Source organism: Haliaeetus leucocephalus, unplaced genomic scaffold (assembly GCF_000737465.1).
Source record: "Haliaeetus leucocephalus isolate CR32 unplaced genomic scaffold, Haliaeetus_leucocephalus-4.0 Scaffold163, whole genome shotgun sequence".
Classification (NCBI taxonomy): Eukaryota; Metazoa; Chordata; class Aves; order Accipitriformes; family Accipitridae; genus Haliaeetus; species Haliaeetus leucocephalus.
The window spans coordinates 1,817,249-1,844,627 of record NW_010972599.1 but is presented as its reverse complement, the minus strand read 5'-3'; the positions used below and the strand labels follow the sequence as shown (position 1 = coordinate 1,844,627).

Below are 27,379 nucleotides of genomic sequence, written 5' to 3'. Positions count from 1 at the left end.
TCTTCCAGAGCGTTGGCTTTGCTGACAGCGTGTGGGAACGCAATGAGCTGGAGGTAGCCGGGCTGGTGGCCGAGCCTGGGGGTGCCAGCCCAGGATGGGCTCCCACCGGGGAGCAAGGCTGAGGGCACCGTGGGAGGACAGAAGAGAACAGGGAAGGGGAAGGGCTGCAGCAGTGACGTTCAGATGACTGGAGTAGCTTTTGCCTTATCTTTCTAGTGAGAACTTAACTACGTAGTAAATAGAAGGCTCTTCACCCATGTTTGTTAAACAAACTTTTTGTTTTATTCGTACAAGGCAATGCACACATATTGCAGACAGGAGGCCAAATGCCTATTCCAATAAAACAGATCCCCTATTCTTAATACTGCAAACTCTTCAAGATCATTTTCTGTAAGAACTGATACACTTATTAACCAGTACACATTCACCTTAAACCCCAGACAAAACAGAAGTAGAACCTTGGTCTGAATTCAAAGTTCAGGCATGCCATCCGTTGGTGGCCACATCAATCGCTGGCCAACCAGAAGACGTCACAGTGCCAGTGAAGGGAGCAGAGCTGTGAAAGCTCAGACGTGCTCAGAACCTGTCCCGGTTTTATTTCCTTTCCTTCATTATTCATTTTCACCAATTCAAAACAGTTTGAGTCAGCTTCATGTAAAATTTAACTGGTAAGAGCCATAAATTCTAAAAAGTTATTCGTTCATTCAACAGATACATCACAGTGTTCAATGTAAGCAAGAGTAGTGCCTATTATTTCTTAGAAAAGATGCATAGATAAAATGAAGGAAAAAAAAACCCTCCTTCCTATCAGAAAATAATTCCTGTAAGAGATTGCAGCTGCAGCCATGTCCCACTGAGCTCTCCTTTCTAAGGGACAGCCTTCAAAAGAAATTACACTGTTCCACAAGTCCATGAACATCTACGAACAGAAGCTGGAGTAAAATGAACACAGAACATTATTTTTAAGGTTTACTTGTTACGGAAACAATCTGATTTTTTAACATCGTAATTTCTGTACCAAATTAAATCAACAATGCGTTTGTCACATCAAGGCTGGATGAAAGACTACAGTTTCTTAAAACATGTCTCTGCATGGTGGGTGATAGTACGGACAAGTTCAATTGTTGCTTTCAGCTGACTATAACTTAGACATAATAGGTTGCCAACCCATACTGGAAGAAAATTTATCTGGTATTGATATTTTCAACACCCATGAAACAAATATATTACAATAAAATTCTCATTATAAAGTTGCACAGATTTCTATGTTAACCATTAAGAGTTTATATGAAAAAGCAGAAGTTATCTACTGTTGTTTCCTGATATAAAACAGTAGGTAGAAACCTAATGTAGAAATCTGAAGTTAGATAAATCCTTTGGCAGCATGTTCAGTTACAATCAGGCCTTAAAAATAAATATGATAATGTATAGAAGTATGAAGAGAAAAAACAGATTCTATTAACACCAAACCCCTCTAAATACACTATTTTAATAATAATTAAATTATTTTACACTATCTACAAGTTGCATATCACAGAATTAGGAATATAAGAGATGACAGAATGACAAATCCTGCTTTTATAAAATTTCAGGCTTTAACAGTATGCATATATGTAGCTGTGTAGAAAATCTCAGACAAATGAGTATATACATTATTTATATTTAATAATTACTGAACATAATCAAATCACATCTGTCTAGCCATCTCAATTTAAGATGCTCAGTATTTCTGCTGGACCAAAGTTTTGAATCCAATAAAAATACCTACCTTGATCTCAATTTACTAACAAACATGGAGAATCTATATAAATGATAGCAAGGTTTAGTTTGACTACATACCAACTTGGAACAAAGTAAACTCTTACCAAAAAATCTCCAAACAATAAGAATTTTGAACAGCAGCACTGAAATTAATTATTGTTCTTAAAGAACCCCAGGAACAAGTTATCAAAATACTTCAGTATTGCAACATGTGCTATTTATACTAAACTACTTCAAGGGGAAGGATAAAGACAAATTAAAGTCATGTCAAAAGGAAAGACAAAAGCTTCCTTCCAATTGCACAAATTAAAAAAAATTATTTAAAGAGCAGGTACTGAATACCTTATTGCATAAGCATGAGGCTGCGAATGAACAAGGTCATGACACTAAATAATTAAATAAAATGTAAAAGAAATGGAGGTGGCGCTGAGTGAAGAGTGGATTTTATTACTCAACAACAGTCTACAATCTGATAGTTCTCATTTGGTAGAAAATTTATACACCAAACATACTTATTTAGACAATTGGGAGTTTCATGCATTTAATCAAGATGATTTTATCAGTGATTTGCTTCCATTATTTTCCCAATTTAAAGATTATTACTCATCATAAAATTGTTAAAATAGGTATAAATATGACTATGCTAAAGTGAGTAGGCAAATAGTGATTTTTTTTTTTTCAGAGGTTGAAACAATAAAAGAAAGAAATCCCACATTCCTGAAAGATAATTCAGCTCATCTGCTCCTCTTGTACAAACCCCACCCATTAAAAAAGTGCATCAGGGAAGAAATTCTTAGATTTCTTTTCTTAGCCACCAAATGCTACGCTTCCAAGGCAATTCCTTTTCTAAAGACACGTCTGTCATTTTCAATATGCAGCTACTCCTTGTATTAAATGAGGAGCACAATCCCACTCACAAAGCACATGTATTCTGCCTATACAGATAGTGTGTTAAATACACCTTTTCCAAATGGTTTAAGAGTTTCTCTGACTGTAATCGGTGTTTATTTAGAGATGGAGATGGTGGCAGAGAAAGGAAATCCAAGAGAGGCAAGAACCCCCTGGTCCCATAAAGACAATTCCTGTTCTACTCGGCTCCCTGTTGGAAAGGGAACAAGGCAGATTCTCACAGTCTTAAGAAGCTTCAAACATTCTTGAGCCTCCTCCTTTACCACAAGGAACTACAATACTCCTTCACTTCCAAATACATCCAAAAAGGAAAAGAAAAGAGATTCTGTACAAGTTTCTGGCTCAGCACCTTGTATCCACAGAGTGCCCACACAGTCAGCTGGGAGCATCCCTTGCCTGCTCTTGCAAAGGAGACTTGTGCTTGCAGTACCCCCTCTGCCAAAAGACACAAATGAGTTCTAGCAAAACCCCACCTGTTTTCTTCAAGAGAAACACATCAGAAGTTCTCTGTAGTTTCCAAAAATCTAATAGGCAGCACTGTAAAAATCTCATTTCTTGTGTTTCTGTAGGTACATGGTCCTCACTGTCACAATATCAAATCATTTTCTCTTCCAGCTCTCATTTGCTGAACTTGTGCAGTTGTTCCAATTAGGCAGTGCACATCATAGTGTAAAGCTCACTACAGCAGCACAGAGAGAAGGTGGTCTCTACATCTGCAGGGATTCTCTAAAGCCACTTGGATAGAAGGATTATAGTGAGATACCAGGGGAGGCAATGCATAACAAGAGCAACACATAACAACGACTAAGCACCCTCAAGTTTTCAGAAACACATTTAAAAGAAAATGATTTTTGAACAATCTTTTAACTTAAGATTCACAAGTGGCGTTTCTTGAAAGCACTGAAATAAGGGCTCAAAGTAATCTGAAATTATTTTAAACCATCAGCTAATCTAGTTCAAGCTATCTTTATGCGAATGCTTAACAATCATATCTGATGCGTATTTTTACTCTGCATCACCCTAATGCAGTAAGTTGGGTTATTTAAAAGGAAAATGTATTTTGATATTCGTGACAGGTATTCATAAAAATCATTAGGTCTGGCAACCTTTATTCATTAATTCAGAAATATGAGCTGGTTTGTTTTTAAAGGAGAGGCTGTTGATGGTAATTTGTTTGTTGCTGTAGAACGGAATGAGCAGGAACTGCCACGGGATAACCTGGTCCTTGAGGCAAACTCGATGTATTATTCTGGTAAGCCGACATATCCACTGACATTCCCATCTGCTGCTGGGTGTAAGCAGCTGTGCTGGCAGCTGACGGAAGGCCAGGGTTCTGGTTCATGTACGTCTGGTTTAACACAGAATCTGGTCCTGGGCTGTAACAAAACAAAACAAATCTAATTCTGACAGGTTCATGTCTATTCATCTGACAAGCAAATTTGCAAATAAGAATATTGCTTGGTCCAAAAGCAATCTGTGTATTTTCAAAATGATCAAACAGTATTACGCGTCGTTGTAAATACGCCAAGAACACACAACCTCTAGACAAAAGTAGTAAAAATTACCATCAGGGAGAAGGTGATTTAACAGTTTGCTGAAGCGATACCTTAAATACGCAGCTTGAGCTGGCTGAGTTGCTCCAGTAGAATTTATACTTTGAGGCAGAGATCTCAACTGCCCCATCTGATCAGGTCCTAGGCTATAACCTGGGGAAATGGTGACTTGATGAACACCCTGGATCATGTAGTTTCCACTAGGTGGCTGTACAGGATATGACTGTAAATAAAAACATTGTATACCTTTTATTTTCAATTAAGCAGCAGCAAATGTGGCACAGAATACCACTACAATGAACAAATGTTAGGGTTCAAAGGCTGAATGAACATCAATTAATTTTTTCAACAAGGCATCCTTTATTTCATCAGAAGGTACCTTTTTCAGAAATGCACTGCTAACAAGATCAGCGCTTAATATCTGAAAGAACCTTTTGTGTCACGTACAAGACTTCTGCCCCTCCCAGAAACCTTATTTCTTTCTCTCTAATTTGCCTCATCTTTAAAATGTTCAATCCTTACATATTTTGATGCAGAGTTGAGTAGGAAGACGGGCACCATACAGGATTTGTTACTTAACACATTTTGGAAATTAAAACATAAGAATATTCTAAGACTCTAACACAACAGGAAAGCAAAAACTTTAGTTTCTTCCATTTATGGTTTAAGATAATGCAAGTCTTTACTCAAAATGCAAATAGAACAGGTGGTATAAGAGGCTTAGTCTACAGAAGTCTATGCTGCTCATTGGTTTTAGACTTTGGGTACTACATGGACACTGAAGGAATAGACAGTTTTGTACCAAGTCACTACGCTAAGCTGAGCATGGTTAGCTGTATTTTAATTGTACATCTTGTATTTTTCACCACTGGAAGCACACATCTTGGAAGAAATGGTAAACTCCAGTTGCCTTTTGGCTTAAATTACTTTTTAACCTCAAACTATAATGAATTTTCCATCGTTACCAGAAGTTAAGGAGACAGAATTACTTTTAACTGACATATTTTCAGATCTAGCAGTTGCTATGGCAACTATTCTTTTCCCACTGAACAATTAACATTAAAGTAAAATTCACTTAAACTAAAAACACTCATTCTATGCTTTCTCCAAAAAGGATCTTTAATATATCTTTTTATCTTCCATTTTTGTTTTCTTAAAATGTCAATATGGCACATTAGAGATACTGTAAAACAGTTTTGAGCAACTACACCCCTTAATACAACATGTTCATTTCTTAGGGGAAAAAAAGCTAAAACCAGACTGGTGTTTCTATATTTAGAAAGTACATTGTACTCATGATTAATGCACTAATATTAAAGTTCACTCCCATCCCCGCTATTAGATAAGAAGGTAACATTTTACTTTAAGACTGAGGACATGACTCACAGCAAGAATATCCACCAACCTGCTGAAACACACAATTCTAACTGAAAAAAAATTAATCATAGAAGGAATCCTTTAGTATTTTCAGTACAGTATCTTTCTGTTAAGTAGAGCAAAATTAACAACTACACCTTATTGTACAAGCAGGTAACTGCAGACTGAAGTACTCTGTTCTAGTGCGTAAATGGTATTTTATTCTAAAGGCTATAAAAAGCCACCAAGCAATGTCAGATTGTTCGTAGGCTAGCAAGAAAGCGTACACTTCTTTTTTGCTGTCATCTTTTTAAATAGAAGTCTATATTAGGAAAGTTTCTATTTCCAGAAAGGGATACTGACCTGCACTGAAACACCAGAAGATGTAGGCGGGTATTGTGCAGGATGGTGGAGTTTTGAGTAGGCCGAATACATCGGTGTTTCATTCATCAGTTTGTTATAGAGCTCCAGAGCTTCTAGAACTTTCACATTTAGTTCAGATAATTCTGAATGCTTTCTGTTTGAAAACAAATATATGCAAATGCTAAGTTTCTCCAATATCTAGCGTTAGATGGCAAAAAAAGAAGAGTGGTTCATTAAACAGTTTTGAATATGCAAGAAAAAAACCACCCTTAAAAGGTAGATGGTCCATTTCTTACACATCTATGTTGTAAAATTGCCATTCTGTTTCTTATACCAGTGGGACTGGAAGGAGAATCCAAGTGGTGAACAACTGTTCTTCCCTAGCTGCAATAAGGCAAGCAACTCCACAGGTGTTAGTTACCTTTTCTTTTCACCCTCAAATATCCCTAGGAGTCTGAGGGGGAAGAGGTAAAGATAGCATTGAATAGATTTTCCTGTCATGGAGGACAGTCAGCAGCAGACTGAAAATACCAAGCTCTAGACAGATTGCAAAAGGCTACAGTCAAAAAGCGCCAATATAAAATGCACCCAGTAACTTATGCAGTAAATTTTGGAGAGCTGCTATCAAATGTTCTTACACACACTAGCACCTTGGTACCTAAGCGTTAGAAAAGTAAAGGTAGAATTGTTAAAATATCTTTCTTGCAAGATTTTCTAGCTTGCGAGATAAAAGAGAAAGTACCAAAAAAAATTAATACAACTGCTCAATTTAAAGTAAATCATAGTAAATAATGCAGAAGCTACGTTAAGGCTCACCTATCTATCTCTTCTAGTTTTTCATCTATCATTGGACCCATCTGTTGACAAATATCTGTGAAGACAAAAGTGTCAAGGTAGTTAGTGTCTTGCACGATTAAAATTTAAATACAGCCAAAAAATACTTTATCCAAGTACACTAACATAGCATACGAAATTGGAGAGCGCACCTAGTTATCGTGTGCGTCCCATTCCTCCAGCCCAAATAGACAGGAAAAATACTGTGGTTATTGTGCGTTGTCATCCTCTCTCCTCTTTCCCTTGACCCTCCTGAACAAAAGACTACTGATGAAACACGTGGAAAATTTTGCGTTTCTGCTTGCACTGTGCAAGATCTATGACTTTCATCTCCTACTGGAATATCCAATCTAGAGTGCCTACGAATCTATGTAGATGTGCTGTACTGCAGACCTTCCTTTACCTTCACTTTTTCCATTCTAGGAACACCCCGTTTTTAATGTACACTCCACTGTTATTACACACCTTGAACTAACTGGCTCTTAAGTGAACTGAACTTTCTCTCCCCTCCTAGCCAGCAGTATTTTGGAGAAATTTTGACACAAAATTAATTGCTTATTTCAAGCAGAGTTTTGATAGGTGGATGGATCTTGCAAAGATCAGGCACTGTACGCTAGCTGGAAGTTATGCAAATTACTCTGCTAAACATGGAGTTGGCTTGGCAACTATTCGAAAATTCAGAGTTATACATATAGCCCCATGCTCCCACTGTGAAATAAGCTATTCTACAGCACACTATTAGTGCAGACCACGGTTTCGCTAAGCCTAAAATAAATGCAGAAGAATTAGCAGCTCAATCCACAAAAGGTAATTGTTGGAAGAAATACAAAAACTAGCTTAGTGCTCAAAGTACCTTCTGAGTCTAGAAGATCCGGAGAATCAAGCTTTAAATCTGTAGGATCTATACTCTGAAGTACCTGCAGTGTTTTATCCATCTTATCCTGAAAGGTCAAGAGAAGATTAAGAACAGTTATTTCTGAAGCATGGCAGAGTCTGTTTTAGTTTTCAAACAAAAAAAAAGTTCTTTTTATATGAAGAACTATTTGGTAACATTCAGTAACAAAATAATGTTTCAACCAACATACAACCTCAGTAATTTTTTATATTGAAAGTGACTGCATACCTCATCTATATAAACCGGCTCAGGTTCTGCTTTCTTAATTTCTTCTGTAGTATCCTCAGGAACAGAATTTTTATCCACAGTTGCTGAAAGAACAAACATTAGTTTGTTTTCTGCGCCTGGGTTACTATGTTAACTTAAAATACACCTTTACTCCTTGCTTGCCATCCGATCTTTAAATGAGAGAGAAATTTGAATAAGTACTTCAAGCAGTAATGCACCTAGTTGCTGAAGAAGGGAAAATGGGTTTGTCTAGAAGGAAGTTCTGACAAGCTGCTTCCTTTGGGTTGTTAGCCTGATTATGAACCTAGGCCCAGCAAGGGAAAGACTCTTGAGTCACATTAGCATCTAAAAACACCTCCAACACATGTACAGTTACTTTCAGCCAAGTCGTAAGTGTTAAGATTTATTTTGGTATCATAAGCATGAATAAAGCTAACAATGTGATTCTTACAAACCACTGACATGGGTATGAATGTTATTCTATACTAGGTTTGATGTCTGAAAAGAGACTTCGACATTTTAAATGGCAAGTTACTGCATTCATATGTAGTATGTTACTGACACAGAATTATGGTAAATTGAACTGAATTTCTGTAACAGGAAAAAGGTAACAACTTACAAGAGCATCAGAAGACTGAAATCGTTAAAGTAAGCTACAGCAGTGGTATGCTTGCTTGCTTGTTTGAAACAAGGACAGGATTTCTCTCAATTCTTTCCTTGGGCTGATTTCAGGAACTTATTTTACTGATGGGCTAATCAGTAGTTCCACCATAAGCCCACCTTTCAAAATAATCTGTCAGCTTTTAGTAGCTAACTTACCTGCCTCAGGTTCCACACTTAAGTCAGAAGTCACAAAATTAGATGGAAACAGTCCTACTCCTCTGTGATTTTCACCTTTCCACCAATTGGTGTCACTGCGGAAATAAAGCTGTATTACAAAACTCTGAACACGAATGCTTTGTGTCAATGACATATTTTGGGCTTTTGACAGAAAACCCATGATATCTAATACACTGTTTCCCTGTGTATCCAATAACAAAGGCAAAGGAGAACGTTTGTAGAGATAAGTAGCCTAGCAGCAAAGCAAAAGACAGGAGCTGGGGCAGAGGGGTGGGGAGGAGAAGAGGAGGGATAGGGGGAAGTAAAATCACTCAGTAGCAATCACTCAAAGTTTAACACAACTCTTCAATTTTTAGATTGATTAGATGATAGCCCATTATAGCTTCATCTAAAAGTTTACAAGAAGTACACAGGTGGGGACTAACATTAAAACTATAACTCATCTGTCACAGTCTATTAAATTAGAACAGTATTAGCAAGGAAGAAGTTCTGCTTCGTAGCTATCATTGGGGCAACAGTGATAACAACAATAATTATCTTAAGTATTTTTTCTTCAGTTTTATTCTTAGCAAATGTGATGCTTGATAGCCACAGATTTAACAATTCCTCGAAGTAGCTGGAATTTAGCACTGTAATGCATATGTATATTCTTATGACATATGTTACAACCAACTAACATTCATCTTAAAAACCACAAACAAATTGGACCTACACCACAGAATGAAATACCCAGTGTAACACAGGGAGGTTATCCCTGCACCAAAAATGACTTGAGGTCAAAAACTCAGGGTATGAAAAGAATAGTGGAAGATAAAGGGGATTTGAGGGAGATCAGAGTGATGATATACATTTCTGTGGGGGGAAAAAAAGCATGACAGGAAAAATTTGCTATCCTAAGAAACCAATAGTTCTGGAATGAAGACACCTTCATCAGAGTATATTATACCTGTCATCCAAAACGAAAATAATTTCTCCACTTTTAAAGGTGAGCTCGTTGTCCTCAACAGCTTCAAAGTCATACAGAGCTCGCACCTTCCTCAAGTTCTGATTGTTTTGCTGAATTTCTGCAGATGGGTACAAGGATTTAGTTTCCATTTGTTGCTGTTTCTGCTCTTGCAAAGACAATTCGATAGCTACAGTTAGGGGAGGAAAAAAAAAAAAGGAAGTTTGTATATTTTAACCCTGTAAACAAAGGCAATTTGCTTTCCTAGTAAAAATAAATAGAAAATTATTTATTGTTATATTATAAACTCTATCTGTATCTGCTCCTCTAATATTTTAAATTTAAAAATCTTTGCTCCAAACGACTAGCTGTATTTCACATTTCAACAGCTGTACCTGCCCTGCAACAGGATTAAAAGACAGGACATAAATCATGCACAAGTTATGAAACATTTAAAAAAACCCTCTGCTTTCCGTGGTACAGCCCACTATTTGAAGGAGCGCATACACTAGTAATATCAGTAGCATCATTAGCATGATCAGAAATACTGATAAATTCTTCACTATCACATCTGAACAACAGTAACTATATCCAAGAAAGAGGAGAAAGAATAAAACATTTAAATGTTCTGATATTTTAAAGCATCAAGATGAAGGCTAGAACAAAATGTGTGAGTACAGAAGGGAAGTGACCAAGCTCTGTGGAGAGAAAGCAGTCATAAAACAATGCCAATGGCTATGTGATGGGGAAGAATACACCTTACCCCAAATCCTCATCCACAAGGAAAACACCTTCATACCATTCTGAATGAAACAGTATATTAGGTGCCAGCCTGCTGTGCCCTTGTTTTCAATTCTGTGCAGCAGAAGAGAGTACAACTTCCTATTTCCGTGCATTTTAACAAAACTTCTAAAGCACAAGTCTAACCCAAGGCTGTGACTAGCAATTTACCTTTAGCTATATCTTCATCTTCTTTGTTCTTACTTAATGATGAACCATTCTTAGCAGCATTTGTGGTAGCCTGCAAATGTATTAATAGAGTAAGTTCAGGTTACAAAGGAAAAAGAAAGGTCTATAATTATATACTTAAAAAAATTAGTAAGAAGTTGTTCCTGGTTAGCTACCTTACTGTAGCATTTCATTACTGAATCAACATGACCTCCTGAAAGAAAAAACTACCACTCTTCAGAATCTCAGCCCTGTTTTATTTTGTTTTCAGCAAGGAACAAAGTAAAATAAATAATCAGATCTAATTTAAATAACTGACCTCATTTAAATAATTATTTTAGTCTCATTTATTAAAGTGGGACTACACATTTAAATGACTGCTCTTTCCACCTTTGTCCTCCACTCCTCCACCCCTCCCTTCAAAAGGGAAGAAAAAGCTCTTTGGAGTCCTACATCTGTGAAGACCCAAGGTATTAAGCAGCAGCTCGACCTGCTGAAAATGGAGGTCTCTGTATCAGAGCAAAAAGCCACCCTCTATCTCTGCTGGTGGGACAATGGGAAGGAAGACCCAATGTACATCAAGTTGGGAGCTGCTGACTTAAATAATACAAGTCTCCACAAGAGCATAGTGAAATCATTCTTCAACACCTCATTCTGACAAGGAAGTCGTCCTGCGTGTAGCAGGAATAAAGAACCTAGTTTCAGACACTAGCCATGTCTAGGACTTACCAACGGTCCTAGAAAACAATTCTGTACAAGTGTACCAAATACTAATAAACCTCAGCTTTGCTTGTTTGAAGTGAAGTGTATGAGGTAAAAACATCAAGATTTCATTTTATATGTATTTGTAGGAAAGGAAGCATAATTGGTTGCCAGTACTCTAGATCTTCCATGTTTCTGCCATATGTTTTAACACATATCCTAGATTTAGAAGTGAAAACATCTTTGTGGAGGAAGGAAAGATTGTAAAAGTAAAAAAACCCCTCTGTATTTAATACAGAGAAAAGTAAACTTCATGTAAGGAATACGTAATAGAAGCTGCAGTTCTAATTTTTAGGACTGATCTTCACCTGACTCATAATTTACATGAAAATATTTAGAAGCATCAATAATAAAGCACAGAAAAAAACCACCTGTCATCGTATCTGCCAGCCAGAATATTGGGCATAATACACCACCAGAAGTAAAATACAAAGGGTGAGGATAGGGATTGGAGCTCCCCACCTACTGAAGAGCCAGGACAATTCCTGACATGGACAGGTAACTGCATGAACAAGAAATGGGGACTCAGAAAAGGAAAGCATAGCAGAGCTCATCTTCAAAAATGTCTCCATTCCAGATATTGCCCTTTGTTTTGTGAGGCTCTGTGAAGAAAAATGAAGGTATGTGCTCCAAGTCAGCAATTAGAACCATGAAACAGCAAGTACAAAGTGTGGGCGTAGAATTGCTTTGATTTAAGGTGGTGACAGCTCAGTGAGGCTCTAAAAATGATTGGAAGAAAAGAAGGATCTAAAATGAAACAACTCGTAAGGGCATCATGAAATAGCCTTTAGTCTGTTCTTATTTTTCCTAGGAAGGCAAGGACATAAAAAAGCAGAATGAATAGAAGTGAACCTCAGCATAAAGAGGGAACCAAACTAGAACAAGCATCCTACTCTCCTCTGATCAAAAGCACAAAAGATCTCATCTGGAGAGCTTTTCATTTTGTTCACCACCAGGAACAGTGAACTAACAGTACCATCTATCCCAAACCAGCTTTTACCTGCGATCCAGCTGCAGGAAAAGTTACACCTTCTTCTTTTAAAGATTTAATAGTTGCAGATATTAAGCTACACTGTGGGTCTTTCTGAAATTCTTCCGACCACTCCACCATAAGAGTTTTTAGCTTTTCACATACTTTTGGATGAGCCTAGAAGACAAAATTGCACAGAAAGGGATGCTTGTACCTCAAAATGAACAGAAGGAATTGTTCCCTCAGTAAAACTTCGTTACCAAAACCATTTTACTATAAATAGCCTTAATAATTAATAATTGTCTTAAGAAAATTTGGAAAACAGAGTCTAGAAAATATATGGTCTTTTATACACTGATTCTAATACTACAGATAACATGCTTAGCTTTTTGAGCATCATCCTTTCATTTGAAAGCTGGCATAGCAGCTTCTAACACCATTACCTCAGTGCAGCACCAGCCTGCAGGTAGTTCAGATTTCCCCAATTCTACCAAACAACTGGCTTTTTTAAATCAGGGTTCCTTCAACCCTTACAGCAATCCTCTGAGACAAATTCTCTTGCATAGCCAAAGCTTAGATCTTGCAGGCAGCTCACCTACCTATACTGCTGTTATTTTAGTGGAGTCAATTTTAGTTGGTTAAGGAATGGTTAAGGAAAAGGACTGACAAACTTTTTGGCTTTTCAAATGTTAGCCATGTTTCTACATCAATAGTTTTGGAGAAATTCAGGCTATCTACCACACTTACCCCAACTTTTCTGCACCTCTATGTTAGTTACCCTCCATTTTACCTCAATTTTCTCTTCATTACTTCTAATTTGTATTGTTATTCCCCTCCCAACCATGTAAGTTGGTCTAATATAAGATACTGTCTCTTTCCCTACAAGACAATACACCTTCCCTACCTTTTATGATCTCTGCTGTCTTCTCCTCAGATGCCAAAACACATTTCTCCCTGTTGACTTCTCAGGTGACAGCATCTCACAAAAACCTGATCTTTGTGCCATCTCTGTATATACTTATGTATGTATGTCTCCTTGATTCAGATTCTCTCACAAAAAGGAATGACACATTATGCATGATGTACAGTGCCACCCAGCTCATAGGGCAGTTTATACTATCAGCTTCTGGATTAGAAATGGAGGTGCAGGGACACAGTCTGGCAAAGGAAGGTAATTCCTTGGAGCGGGGGCAAACCAAGATCAAGTTCATGCTCTGCCTGCAATTCCTCTGGCTCCCACATTCTTCTCCAGCCTCTCGCACGAAAGAGCCTCTAGAGCTCCTCTTCCTCCACCCTCATCCACAGGATTTACAGCTACTCTAAATCCACATAGGACCACTGACTTCATTCAACACTGCAAATTTTATGTTCTAAAACCTCACCCAAAGTGATAATCCACCTTCAGGAAAGCAGGTCAGAGTCATGTATTACTCTACTGTATGGCTAAAGAACACCCTTCAGAGTATACCTCAGTAACATTAAACATCAGCTGCAGTTAATCCTGTAATTGTGCCTTAAAAAAAAAAAATAAATCATTGGAGCAAAAAGAGCAACTCTTCAATAGAGCAGCTAATATATCTGAAGGTCACGCCAACACTACAAGGGTAAAACATGGACCAAAGCACTTCAGACCCCATACACTTTGTAGTTTTGTTGACAGTTGATGAAAAGACTGTAGTTTGAACCCAAAGCATCCAAACTAACCTCAGGATACTTGCTGGTGAATAAGGGCTCTGGGGCTGCTGGGCTCACCTACATCTGTTTCACTTGGCTTGTCTGGATAAGTGCCTGGGACTGCACAAATGCAGCACATGGCCAAGATTTCTCATTTGCGTGTAGTTCAGATCACATTGTAAGCCTGTGCCTCACATATAAACATATGCTGAACAGTAAGAATGTTGACAAGTTTGGGCTCAAGCATGCATTTAATTGAAAGAAGAGATGTAGCCTGATAGGCTCAGTATCAGCACAAAGACATTTGTTACACTTGTCTGAACTAATTTTCTTTTGGAGGAAACGGAGAAAGTACAATTTTATCTGCCCTCTGAAGATTATTCCTCCAAGTGGGCCAGGGACACGGGTAAAACGTAAAGTATTTCCCAACAACAAAATAAATTATGCTCCAGTGGACCACTCTTCAGTGGGATTAAAGGTTTGCTTTTACATCCACAAGTGCTGTCAGACCATGAAGGTCAATGTTCTGTTTCAGAATGGACCATGGCTAATGAGAACAAAGGGGAGGACTTTAAGACCTATTTTTCCATACAAAGCAAGAAACAGAAGAGCTGTGAACTCATTTTGCTTCCCAGCAATTTTATTAGTTTCCTTAATTGCTTTGCTCAGCCTCTGATGATTCCAGGCCTCCCATATATTTGAAGACTAACTTCTTTTTAACCCATTAGCCATTTTTGTCTTCAACTGGAACAGTAATTAGGGGAAAGCTGTTTCTGTTATTCAATTCATTGCATCCAGATTTAGATCCCATCAGCTGCTTGACCCTAACCAGTTAGTTCTTCCTTTCTTGGTTACCTCCTCATTCAACATTCTGAGTATCTCTAGAAACTAAGAAAGTTTATCCTTTTCCTTATAAAAATGTAATTTAACTTTCTCACAGTTTTCCCTTTGCACTTCAGCCTATTAATTTCATTCAAACCAAATAAAAGCTCTTCAAGAAAAGCTGCCTTCACCATTATCAAGTTAACTGAGCTTAGGAAGAGTCACAGATTTTAATTAAAATTGCTCATGTAATTTTGTAAAAATTTGGAGTAGGTATTATCAGCCTGTCACTTCTTTAATACATTATCTTTTCATAATAAAAATTAAAGTACATGAATTTCAGTGATAAGACAAACAGCCAGCAGTACCTGCAATTACACCAAAACTAGAAAATGCATATTAACTAGAACATTAGTTTTGCCAATTCTTTGCTATGCTGAGATAAAGCAAAGAAGTTACCAAAACAACCCTCCCCCAGTACTTAAAGTTATAAAAAATTACCTTATTTATTATACCTCGAGCTTCACTAGCAAAATCACGAGAACATACTTCTAAGTGAAATATTTTTCCACAGTTTGATACACAGGCTCCTAAAAGCTGACAAGAGAAATACAATTGTGAAAAACGTATGACAACAATGAAAATAATCCAAAATAAAAGCATACATTAAAAGAGTTAAATTCAATCCTTTGTTCAGCATGCACACTCTGACTGACTTATACTGAAGATATATAAAGATATTAATTGATCAGTACACATTTAATAGCTGCATTACCTAAAAGAATACAAACTTTTTTGAAAATAGTGATAGTCTACTCACTGTAAGTGCTTGCAAAGCCACATGGGGAACTTTATGATTTACTCTCTTCATGATGGCTTTAAGGCAATCCTTGGCTCTGAAAAAGGAACAAAGAAACTATTAGCGATAAATGTGACTGACATTATCTGTGGAATGAATGATACCAGATACTCAAGTTGGGTAAGCAAACAAAACTGGGTCTATTGAAAAAAATGTAACTGAACCTGAACCTTTTCCAGAGCCAGTCTGGAAAAAAAATATTTAACAACTTGTTTGTTCTTATATGTGTATTGGATTGGAACAAACTCCATTTTTACACTGGCATTTTATATTGATTTCCATAAAACTGCTGACAGGTCATAAAGGGAGCAATTGCCAGTAAGTTGAGGAAATTAATTTGAAATAGACAATGAAAGAAACATCTATATAAAAAAAAAAAAAGAATGAGAAGCAGTGATGATTAAATAAATGGTTATTTTACTGGCTACTGTTAAGGGTCTCTATGGATTTAATTTAAAAATCGTGCTCACAGGTTGTCAGCTCTTGGAGCCCATTTTCAAGACACTAAGGACGCATAAAGACTTTATAATTTGTTTCAGCAAAATCTGAGATAAGTATAGAATAACGATTAGCACTCTAAATGTTACTCTACTGAGAAGTTTCATACTTAAAACAAGCATTAACGGCATGCACCAGCTACATGGGCTGAGGCATATGTAAGGCTTCATTAACACTATTATTTTGAACCTCCTAAAAACATGAAATCTCTACAAAAAGAGCTGATGCGGTATCTTTACAACTAGTATGACTTGCAGTATACTTGAGCTAGAAATGTCTCCGCAAGGCTGCATTTCTCCATGTCGCTAGCGAGCTCAGCTCAAACAAGCTCTGCTCTTCACCACTAAGGCTATGGTTCCCTGGTCACTTTACGCAGGCACAAGTGAAAGCCACTGATGAAAGTAGTGGATCAAACACCTACCATCCCCTCCTACGGCAACGCAGTCCCCTTCCCTTCCTGACTGAGGCTTTAGGAGTCATACAGTGCCCGGATCAAGGAACTGATCTGGCTGCACATGATAGTTTTCAGCCAGATCTCTGCCAAGATCAGATTCACCAGGAATCCATCGCACAAGGGACTAGAGGAAATATTTGACAACCCTCTTCAACACAAATTCTCTCTCCCGTCAATTTAAAGTCGTCATGGAATTACAACCTTTGGCAAAGCTTAAAAAAAAGCCTGAGCAGAAACGAAACCAAAACTGTTTCACTGTTAACATTAAGAGAGATGTTTGTTTCAATGTTTTGTTTCAAAAGATGTCTGTTTCAATATACTGTGTGTACAGTAAACTGCATCTATATTCACGTTTTGGTTTAGAGCAATAGTCTGGTTTTGAAACAAATTTTCTGATCGTTCCCACATGTTGCACGTTTAGTTCACAGTGGAGTTTTGTGCACACAAATTTATTTACTTTTGGAAGAAACTAAGCCAGAAGCTCCCCTGTGCACACCAAATGTGCTCCTACCTCTCAAGGAGCCATGAGAGTCAGAGCCAGTGACAGGATCTGCAGACAAATTTGCACCAATGCTGGTGTGGATATTAAGTTTAGAAGACTTTAAACCTGTTCTGAAGGGGGAGGGGGGAAACCCCAAACACCCTGAGCTGCAAACTGGATGGATGCAGTGGCTTCAGTACCAACTGCTCTGGTTTACTACTCTAGCCCTATCGTGCTGAGCTACTTGGTGATCTACACGTAGCCAGAGAAGTATGGTTTTAGTCCTAACATTGAGTATGTTAATATACAAACAATCCAAAGTCAACATACTTGTTGTTAAGCTATGTATTTATTTAAGCATAGGCAACAATGTTTGTTCTTTTCAGAAGATGGCTTTTAGTGAAGGGCAGGAGGGAAGAAAACTACACAAAATTGAAGTAAAATGTGTTAGCAGTAGTGGCATTTAAAATTAAGAATTTAGGATTTTATAGTATACACAAGAATATATATTAAGATTGAATTAAGAATTTAGCCTATGCACTAATTCAGGTTTACTTCAAAATTTAGAACATGTTATCACACAAGACGGTTACCTTAAAATTCAGCAAATACTTTTGCCCGTTATAGGATCACTGAACTACCATTTATGTTTCAATATTACCACTTAAGCTAAACCGGTTCAAACAGATCAGTGTTTTGATCCCCATTTTCTTCCCCCTTTTCTCTTCCATCAGTCCCATTCTTCCTAATGAATAAACACAGACAAATTTCTCATCATAAATAGCTAACTGTCTTAGCTAGATAATTTTCTGCAAAGAAACTAGTTCACTTTTTCCTACTGGCACAGTCTCCTCTTGAAATTTATGCAAGATCATTAAATATGAATAACTTGGTCTACTATACAAAACTCCATAAAAATTGGAATGCACTCAGCATATACAAATTGCTCTACTAGAAATCCTGCTGGAACATTTCTTTCAAAGAATTTTAAAGCCAACTACATATACTTGTAGAGCTTGCAGAAGTGTCAGATTGGTAGCACTTTTTGCATAGCTGACTACGATGAGCATTTTAAGACGCGTTCTCTCTGAAACAGTATTCTTCTTCACATGAACATGAAATTATACGTTGTAAAGCTGAGATACAGCTTACCCATTAGGAGTACTTCCAACTTTGTCACATATATCCATAATAAGACCCCAGTCCTCACTGGTGTTATATTCATTTGTGGCTTTTTCTATAAAGAAAAACAAGATCGATTAAGCGTAATACCCTATTAAGTTCAGATTCTAGTCAACAAACACTTTCTCGGCCATACCAAAAAAGATGACTCCATATACAAAATACTGGGAGGCAGTGTCTTCTACAGATTAGCATGAATTCTCGCTATCTTGTAGAGTGCTATGTACAGTTTTCAGCACTGGACTAACAGATGCGATAAGTATTTAAGAGTTCCAAAAACAGAAACAACTCTTGAAGTGTAATGTTGTAAATGACAAAAAAGAAACTGCTTCTGTATGGTTTGTTTAGTTACTCCAGGTTTAAGTTATAGCCCTAGCTTAGAGTTTGCTCAAGGTCTTCTAACATTTGCATGCCATTAAATATTTCATATGGATGTTCCAAGAAAAAAAACCCCCAACCTCCTTAGGGCTCTAAAGGAAAGCTATCTCCTCATTCAACACTTATTAAAATATTTTCTTCTACTAGATTTTTCAGGAAATCTAAATGCCACAGCAAGTGCTGAGAAAAATAAATGGCATGGAAGGATTAATAAAAAACACAGAAGGGGGCAACAAAAAACAGACTGCTCTATCAAAAGAATGTATACTTAATTAATATTTGAAACATTTCATTCTATATATTAACTGATAAGTCTTAATGTTGTTTAATTGCACTTGTTATTTTAATCACATGTAAATATTACAGTGCTACTAAAATAGCTTATAAACAGCAAATTAAGTATTTTATACATTGCCTCTGCTGCCTTACAGCTTAATTTTGACCTGCTAATTTAATATTTTAAGTAAATTCAAAGACAAGTGCTTTTAGATTTTTATGTTATATATTAATCCCATCAGAATGCACTTCAGAATCACGGCAATATCATAATCAGCATTTTTACAGAATTTTACTTTGGTAGGAGAAGACACTAAATCCCTTTGAGATGTGTATTTTAAAGAATATTTAGTAGATTAAAGCAGACCATAACGGTCACTCACAATTAATGTGATGGTATTCTGTGATAGCAGCTGTTCCAAAATTACAAGGTTTGCTGACAGCAATACTACTGCAGGATAAACCCAATTTCATGTGTGCAATTAAGCATCTTCTCTGATAATCAGCTTCACTACTTAGTTTTGCAGTTAAAAGTTGCAACACTACCCAGGCTGGCTCAGCAGAACGGCTTCCACAAAGAAAACGCAAGCATAGCAGCCAACAGTGCCCCTAAAAACCCTTTTGTTACAGATGTAAAAGCAAACCAAGAAGGAAGGAATGGAAATTTGCAATTTCGGCCATAGATTATCTTCACAAGCTTAGACTAACTATTTAAGGGAAGCAAATACTGTGTTGAAAGCATGTTCCTACAGCATAAACCTTCTCCAAAACTTACCTGGAAAGGACATAATTGTTAAATTTTCTTTTAAGTGCATCAGTATTTTTAGGACACTAACACAAAATTCATTGCTTGTTCTTGAAAATAAATGAGTGCCTGCAATTTTGAGCACTTTAACATTCAATTTATTAAAAAAATTCAAACCAAAACAATCTCTATATGCACATTTCCTGGATATGTGAACCATAAGTACCGAACAATTACGACGGAACAGCACAATGCAATGTTTGGTGCACGCAACTTCAGCCTCGTGTTTCCTATGAATTTCTGCCAGCTAAAACTGCTTTTTAAAAGCATCGCCTTGCACGTCTCCATCCCCAGTGGTGTGAATCCTCCCATCAAAACTTGTCAGTCAAATTAGTCCATCTCATTAGATGACAGCAGCCTTCAGTTGTGCATATAAAGCCAGCCCTCCCGTGACAAATAGCACCAATGCCTATAAAACAGACTGGGCACATTGTTTAATAGCACTGCCTGGTGTCACCCTGACCTGAAACCAGTCTCCCCTCTGAAATTCCTGGAATATTTTAGAGATGCCTCCTTCCGCAAGTCCCTCTCTTCCACATGCAGAGAGGGAGCAGCTAGCAAGTAAGAAATGGCGGTAGGTCAACAAAAAGGCATGGAAGCCAAGAAAAATGGAGGTTGTATTTCACACCCGAGTCTTCAGAACCATAAACCACCACAAACAGCAGTGACCAACTCCAGCTCTCAGCAATGCCCACTGACTCAGGAGGACGCAAGCTCAGCTGAGACGCTCCAGTGTCTCGATACACAGACAGGTATTGTCATATACGTAAGCTTTGTTTATCATTTCAGATGCTCCAAAACCCCAAACCCAGACCTCCAAACTTTCCTCCTCCTACGCTCCCTTCTCTTTCCCTCCACTACTCTCCTTTTCAAATGGGAAACAAACCAAATCAGGTAATTTACTTTTGGAGAAGTTATTTGAAAAAACATAATTGCATCCAGAAAATACATATAAGATGCTTTGAGATGACGCTTATCTAATTCACTAGCAAAAAGCACTCTCTTCTAAAATATCACAGCAAAGAAACAAACTGAAATAGATACTCAGACATAAAAATATGTAGGAAATTTAAAATTACTTTGTTTACAAGCCAGTCAAATGCAAGCTTGTAAACCGACCCTCCAGTGTAAACACTGCGAAACCAAGCTCCTAGCTTTGTACATGCTGTCGTGCTGAGCCAAAAAAAAAAGATGTCCCACAAAGACTGCCAGATAAGGAACAAGGTAAAACAAGGGCAGTGGTGCAGCTCCTTCAGCCTGCCGGGACCCATCAACAGCTCTCCCTCCCTTATGGTGTTTGTTACGTAGACACAATTGTCACTTTTGTCCTCTACAAAAGACTCAAAAGCGCTTGCCAGAGGACATACATTGAAGTTTTCCTGGACCTTTAGAGGAAGTCACAGTCAGCTTTGCCTGCCATGACAGAAGATGTCCCATGCTATCCTGGATCAACTCTTCCACTGTCTACAGGAAGGCTTCGTGTTTACCAGGCTTCGCCGAGAAGTTTCAACTCCACACCTTCCACACCTTGAAGGACAGCATAGCTACCATAACGCCTAGCGCTACTCACTCGCAGCTCCCGTGCTTCTCCCCGCCTCTCCCCCAGCCAGCACGTTCGTACACGGAGGCACGTCAAATGCAAACTCCCTCCTCTTGTATCCATGCAGCCTGTTCTAGGAGCAGACATGGTCCCAGTGAGAATAAGAAGGCTGCCCTACGGCAAATTCTTACAACTTTTGAGGTTTTCTTCCCTGCCAGCATGACAAATTTAACAGCATCTGTTTTTTTGCTTAACATGAGCTCCAGCTGAAGAATAATCTTGAAGGATAACTACTTCACAGATGCTGAGACATGGACTTTGATCAGAAGAAACAGATGTGGGAGGATACATTTTCCAAGACTTTTTCAGTGCTAAGAGAATATAAACTTTAAAAAAAATGCTATGACTTATACTCTGTAGACCCCCAATTAATGAACACTGGATGGACATGAGCTTACTTTTATAGAAGTAACGATGAAAGCAAAATATGCTTCTTTTTATTGCTGCTTGGTATATTTTTAAAAACCCACAAAGAATTAAAAACATAATTAATCATTTTTAACTGGATCAGTTCCCTGATCTGATTTGCCATGCAGCTGCACAGAAAACTATGCCAACACAAGAGAGGAGATAGCACTAAAATGAGCAGCTGGGAAAGGGATGGGAACTGTTTACTGATATTACTGCCAAAAGAAGAAATGCTTCTCAAGCTACTGCCTTCAAACACTGTCACCAACTCTTCCAGAAAAGAAGGCAATGCTTTACCACTTCCTGCTAAAGTCAAGTTTTTCAGGACCCTCCCTCTACCACACAACATCCAAAGTGCATCTGAAAGGAAAGCTGAACATCACATTTCCAGCCAAACTGCACTAGTTCTTTTCCCCTTTTTCACAAGAAAGGGATGGGTAATACACATAAATAACACCAGAAGACAGGAAAAGAAGTAATACTATGAGGACTGCAACTGGGCAACATGTGGCAATCCTCAAAAGCATCCCTCTTTACATCTTTCCAAACGTCGTGTCCTCAGTCTCTAAAGATCCTGGCATAATGTCAGAGACCTGCACTCATAATTAAGTGTGCTACTGCACATTCACTTTTACAGGCCTGGAAACACCAGGCAGAGCTCGCAGCCTCCGTACCTTGCAGCTTTCATCCAGCCCCTCTCTCGAGACCTGCTGCCTTTTCAGCAATGCACAACCAGCACTGGATTCCCTCAGGTTTGCAAATACAAAAGCAACACACCCCATTTCTAATACAACACTGAGAATTCTGCAGATACATTACGATCTATATTCACAATGGCAAGAAGCAAGGAAAACAGCAACAGCAACTGCGGGCATCTTAAAATACCCGTATGAACACAAAAAGGAAGAAAAGAAAGGGAATTACGGGAACTTCACAGCCCCCAGAATTCCCCAAGTGAGATACGGGCACCCCAAAAGTTCTGCAGAGGTAACCAACATGACACTTTTCCTACCAAAAGTGTATCACACTGTTACACAACACAAATCTCTCACCCACTGCTTCTGCTGGAAATCTAGATCCCATTTAACGTATAGCATTAGCATTTCACATTGACACAGCAAAATCAGCAATCCTGGTCTGATGACAGCTCTACCTCTATGCTGCCTAGCACATACGACCTTCAAACCCGCAAAATATTTTGTTATTTCAGTCCTCAATTTCCTTCAGCCAGGCTTGCCAACGATGCCAAATAACATCTCGGGTAAAAAAAATAAAAATACTAGAATATAACATTTTTTTTCCACCTGTGTCAATTTTTATGCTGGAAACAAAGATAAAACAAGCACTCCAGCACTGATTTAGCACAAAGAACTTTTCAATTTGATATGGCATTCGCTAAAGACTGTGATCACTACAATAAAAATTTTCTAGTGACTGATTTGCCCCCCAAAGCTATGTGAAATAAAATCTTGTCTGCACATAAATATTTCAACTTCTACACAGAGCCATTCTAAGTATATAAAAACAGCGTTCATATATGAAAAGTGAAAAACAAAAAAAATTGAGGACTACTCCAGACTGCTGTTTTTCAGAAGATAAAGCAGAACCACATGGATGAAAACCAGAAATTTAATCCCACGCACCTTCGTTTGTTTGCCTTGCCTTTGTACGGCCAAATTAGAAAATTCTAGCTTTGATTTAATTAGTGATCATAGACACTATGACACTGTAGTCATATGACTTGCATTTCCAGTAACACTGCATGGTCCACTTGGTCCTTGCTGAAAAGGCAACCCTACTTGTAAGGATCCCAAGTCCCTATTCCTGTCACTGAATATTATAGTCTAAAAAAAATTGGATCAAAGTGGAATATTAAAATAACTTTTTGCAATGTAAATCCAGTTCACTGAGAAGGCTTTTTAAGATACAAATTTTGCTTAAAAAGGGAGTGTGACATTTTGTTTCATTGAGTCAATTGGCCAATAACCTGAAAAGCAAACAATTCCATTTGTCAGACAATCTGCAAACTACAAGAAAAGCATTGAAAAGACTAGGGAGGGATTAAGAGAGACTTGTACTCTAGAGCCTGGAAAGCACTAAAATGAAAGTTACCAACAGTGACGTATTATGTAACAAAACATCCCTCGTAATATAATTAAAAACAACAAAAAAAAGTGAGGCTATGATATATATATATAAAAAAAAAAATCAAGGTAGGGCTGAGGGAACAGACCAGTAATAATCTCAAAAATGAGGAAGAAATGCCATAAAATTGCAGGCTCAGAATTCAGGAATTTTAATCAGTCAAGTCAAGGTAAAGCCACAGACTGAAGACTGGAAAATACTGTCCCTACTTTTCAAGAAGAAAAGAAACCCCCAAGCAACACCCAAAAAAAACCCCCAAGCAACACCCAAAAAAAACCCCCAAGCAACACCCAAAAAAAACCCCCAAGCAAATTAGAATCATAGAATCATTTAGGTTGGAAAAGACCTTTAAGATCATCGAGTCCAACCATCAACCATGGTAAGCTAGCAGAGCAGAAAGTTGGAAGGTATCATCAATAAAAGGAAAGGCTGAAAGATAACGTAAGGGGAAATGTAAACCCTTGAGGTGTGGATTAGGGAGAAAAAGGTAACAGTTAGCAGGGCAAAACGCAATTCATGCAGAGTCAATAAAAGATTCCCCTAGAAGCGAAGTGCTCAGCAGTTGGAAACAAGAGGAGGACGACAAGTACGCCAAGTTCTAGCACAAGAAAACACAGGGCACCAAGGTAAAGCAGCCACAAAAAGGCAAATACAATCCTAGAATGAAACGTGCCAGATAAACATTTCAGTAAAGCACAAGGAAACGTGAAATGCTATCATACAAGTCATCAGCGATCCATGATACGGTGTACAATTCTGGATGCCAGTCAAACTACACAGAAAAATACTTCCTACTCCCTTGATCATGTCAACAATCTTACGAAAGAAGGCTAACTAAACAAAAGATGAAAGCGAATAGGCTTGTTCTCTATTGAAGGAGCAACTACTTCAGAGATGAAGGTTATTTAAGAGGAAGGACAACGCTGGGAAAACATCAAGAGCACATGAACTAACTATGAATAGATTTAGACAGGAAATTAAAAAGCTTCTAACACTCCAAAGAACTGAAGTTTTGGGGTATCCTCTCAGTAAGAAAAACAGATAAAAGAAACCACACTTCTCTAAAACACTATTCCATAGGTTAATCTTGTGACACTGCAACTACATACAAAGAAACCAAAGCAGATGCCAGGGAATTAAGACGCAGCACAGCTCTGCTGAAAAGCAAACATACGGGTTTAGAACCAAGGAAGCAAAACCAGCTCTGGCAAAGCAAAAGCACATTTACCTACATTTTCTAAAGGTGCTCCAAGAAAAGAGTGGTACTAGATGTATGGTCTGAAGAGAGAGCTGGATCAACCTCATTGCTGGCTGCTACCAAAAGCGGGGTCCTGTTCTTCCTTTGCAGGGGTGTCCTGCTCCTCTTTTTCACTACCATTTCACAGCCTTGCTGAGCTGATTCAAGTCATCAAACTTCCAAACACATCACCTTCATAGATGATCTAACTCACAAGCCAAATACTTTACTCTGGAAAATCATTTTTTTCTGCCAAAAAGAGTTGAATCAGCTCAATGGTGAATCAAAACAAAAAAAAAACACCAAAAAAACCACAAAGCCACAACAACCTGGGTGGATGGGACCATGGAAAAGGATCTCTCCTTTCCGCAGCATCAGGCCATCAGCTGGGCTCATGGTATATACCTTTTTTTTTTTTAATGAAAAAGACAAGAAAATATAAAAATGTTAAATCCTGACAGATGCATATTAAAAGCACGAAAAACCACTCATGTAAACACTGCAAGTTAAAGTACAGTCTATCCACATTTGATATTCTGGATAGTCTAATTTCCAACGGAATAATAATATTTAAAAAAGCTCCTAAAGGCAAAGAGATTTTTCCTAGCAAGGAACTGTAAGATTTAGCCTCAATAATCACAAAGCTCCTATTCTGTTGCACTTGTTTAATTGTAGTAAGTGCAGACAGTTATATTTAGTATATGCAAGGCAAAATTTAAGAAACTGCAAGTGAACAGACTGTCACTTTTGAAGTACTGTAGTCCTGATGTTCCTGACGCATTTAGGTTTGCCAAAGAATTCTGCACAGCTGTAAGAGTTCCCAGTTCAGAAAGTCCTCACTTGTGCAAATACATTAGTTAGAGCCACGTGAAAGGTTAGTGGCAAAACACATGTAAAACTTCACAAGCTATCTGAAGTAACAGGATGATGCGTCTGGCAAGTTTCTACCTTCATTTCCATTGTAGGTCAACATTAAAAATCTCACAATGGTTTGTGAGAAGACAAAGAAGAAAGGGAATGATTTTATTACACAAACTTTGCAGACACATTAAGAAAACAGTGCAACTTCACAAAAAAGAGATGTTGTGGTAATAGGAGCACTCACAACAACCTCTTCCACCTCTACACATCCTGGCCTTGACAAAAATCCCAAGAATGTTGAATTCTTCTCTTACCTAAAATTCCAGTGTAACAAGAAATGTAAATCTGACTCTGGTATCTAGTTTAATTTAATTGCTTTTTCCAGTGCTTTGGTTCAGGATAAGCATTGTTTAAAAAAAAAAAAAAAAATTAAAAGGCAAAAAAGAGAAACCTAAAAAAGCAACGCACACACCAAGTCAGATGCTCAAGAAAGCACAAGACAGAGCAGAAACACAAAACAAAACAAGTGACTCATCTTCTTCATCCTGTCGATGGCACCAACTCCGGCCAAAGTTGCCTCACGGTTTTGTAATGGGAAGAAATGTCAATTTAGGCTTAACTTGATGCTGCCAAATCAGCCCCTAGACGATGCCTTAGTCTCGGGTACTGAAAGAGGCATAAAACCGGGTCTCTGCTGACATTAATAGAGTTGATTTTCACTGTCGAGTTCTACACCAAAAGGGCAAACTTAACGTCCCGCACTTCACGGAAACCCAGAAAACCGAGCAACAAAACGAAAGGCGGGAGGCAACAAGACATCTCAGAGACAGGCTGTAAAAACTGTAAAACCTCAGAAATCACAGCGCAACGGCCCACACCACACACTTCCTTAAACCGCCGAGCGCAAGTGGGGCCAGCCCGCCTCCGGCCCCGTGTCTCTACGTGGGCCACAACACCCTCGGAGCCCCGAGAGGGCAGGGAGAAGCGGGGTACCCCCCCGGTCCTGTCAGAGACGGCCCGCCGGTGTTCCCCTGAACCTCGGCGGCGGCGGGGCTGCCGGCACCTCCCGGCGCCTCACGGACCGGCTGCTCCTCGAGCAGGCCCGGAAGGGCGGCTTCCAACACCGGCCGTCGTTACTCTTTCTCCCTCAGGAGCCGTGAGGTGAAGACGAAGAAGGAGGAGGAAGAGGAGGCCGTCGCCCCGTTGGCACCGGCCCTACCGGCCACCCGGGCCCACCAGCCGCGGCCGCCCGGCCTCCCCGCGCCCCGCCGTCCCGCTGTGCTCACCCACATCCTGCTCGAAGGGGTTAGGAGCGAAAAGCGGCATCTCGGCAGCGC

General features: G+C 38.5%; 1 protein-coding gene across 3 annotated transcripts; it reads right to left on the bottom strand.

Annotated features, from left to right (window-relative positions):
* Positions 1-314: 314 nt before the first annotated feature.
* On the bottom strand, positions 315-27,379 carry STAM2 (signal transducing adaptor molecule (SH3 domain and ITAM motif) 2). Of its 3 annotated transcripts, XM_010563067.1 has the most exons (14): positions 27,329-27,373; positions 18,303-18,387; positions 15,679-15,754; positions 15,360-15,455; positions 12,393-12,539; positions 10,634-10,703; positions 9,686-9,872; positions 8,719-8,813; positions 7,900-7,982; positions 7,630-7,717; positions 6,759-6,813; positions 5,943-6,096; positions 4,277-4,446; positions 315-4,046 (listed from the first exon to the last, which is right to left on the bottom strand). In XM_010563067.1, exons 1-14 carry the CDS (start codon positions 27,366-27,368, stop codon positions 3,815-3,817), a joined length of 1,578 nt encoding a protein of 525 aa, XP_010561369.1. In that variant the 5' UTR covers positions 27,369-27,373; the 3' UTR covers positions 315-3,814. The 3 variants fall into 3 exon arrangements, with proteins under 3 accessions (XP_010561369.1, XP_010561370.1, XP_010561371.1); XM_010563068.1 differs by lacking the exon at positions 18,303-18,387 and having other exon boundaries at positions 27,329-27,379; XM_010563069.1 differs by lacking the exons at positions 15,360-15,455; positions 15,679-15,754; positions 18,303-18,387; positions 27,329-27,373 and adding an exon at positions 13,745-13,820.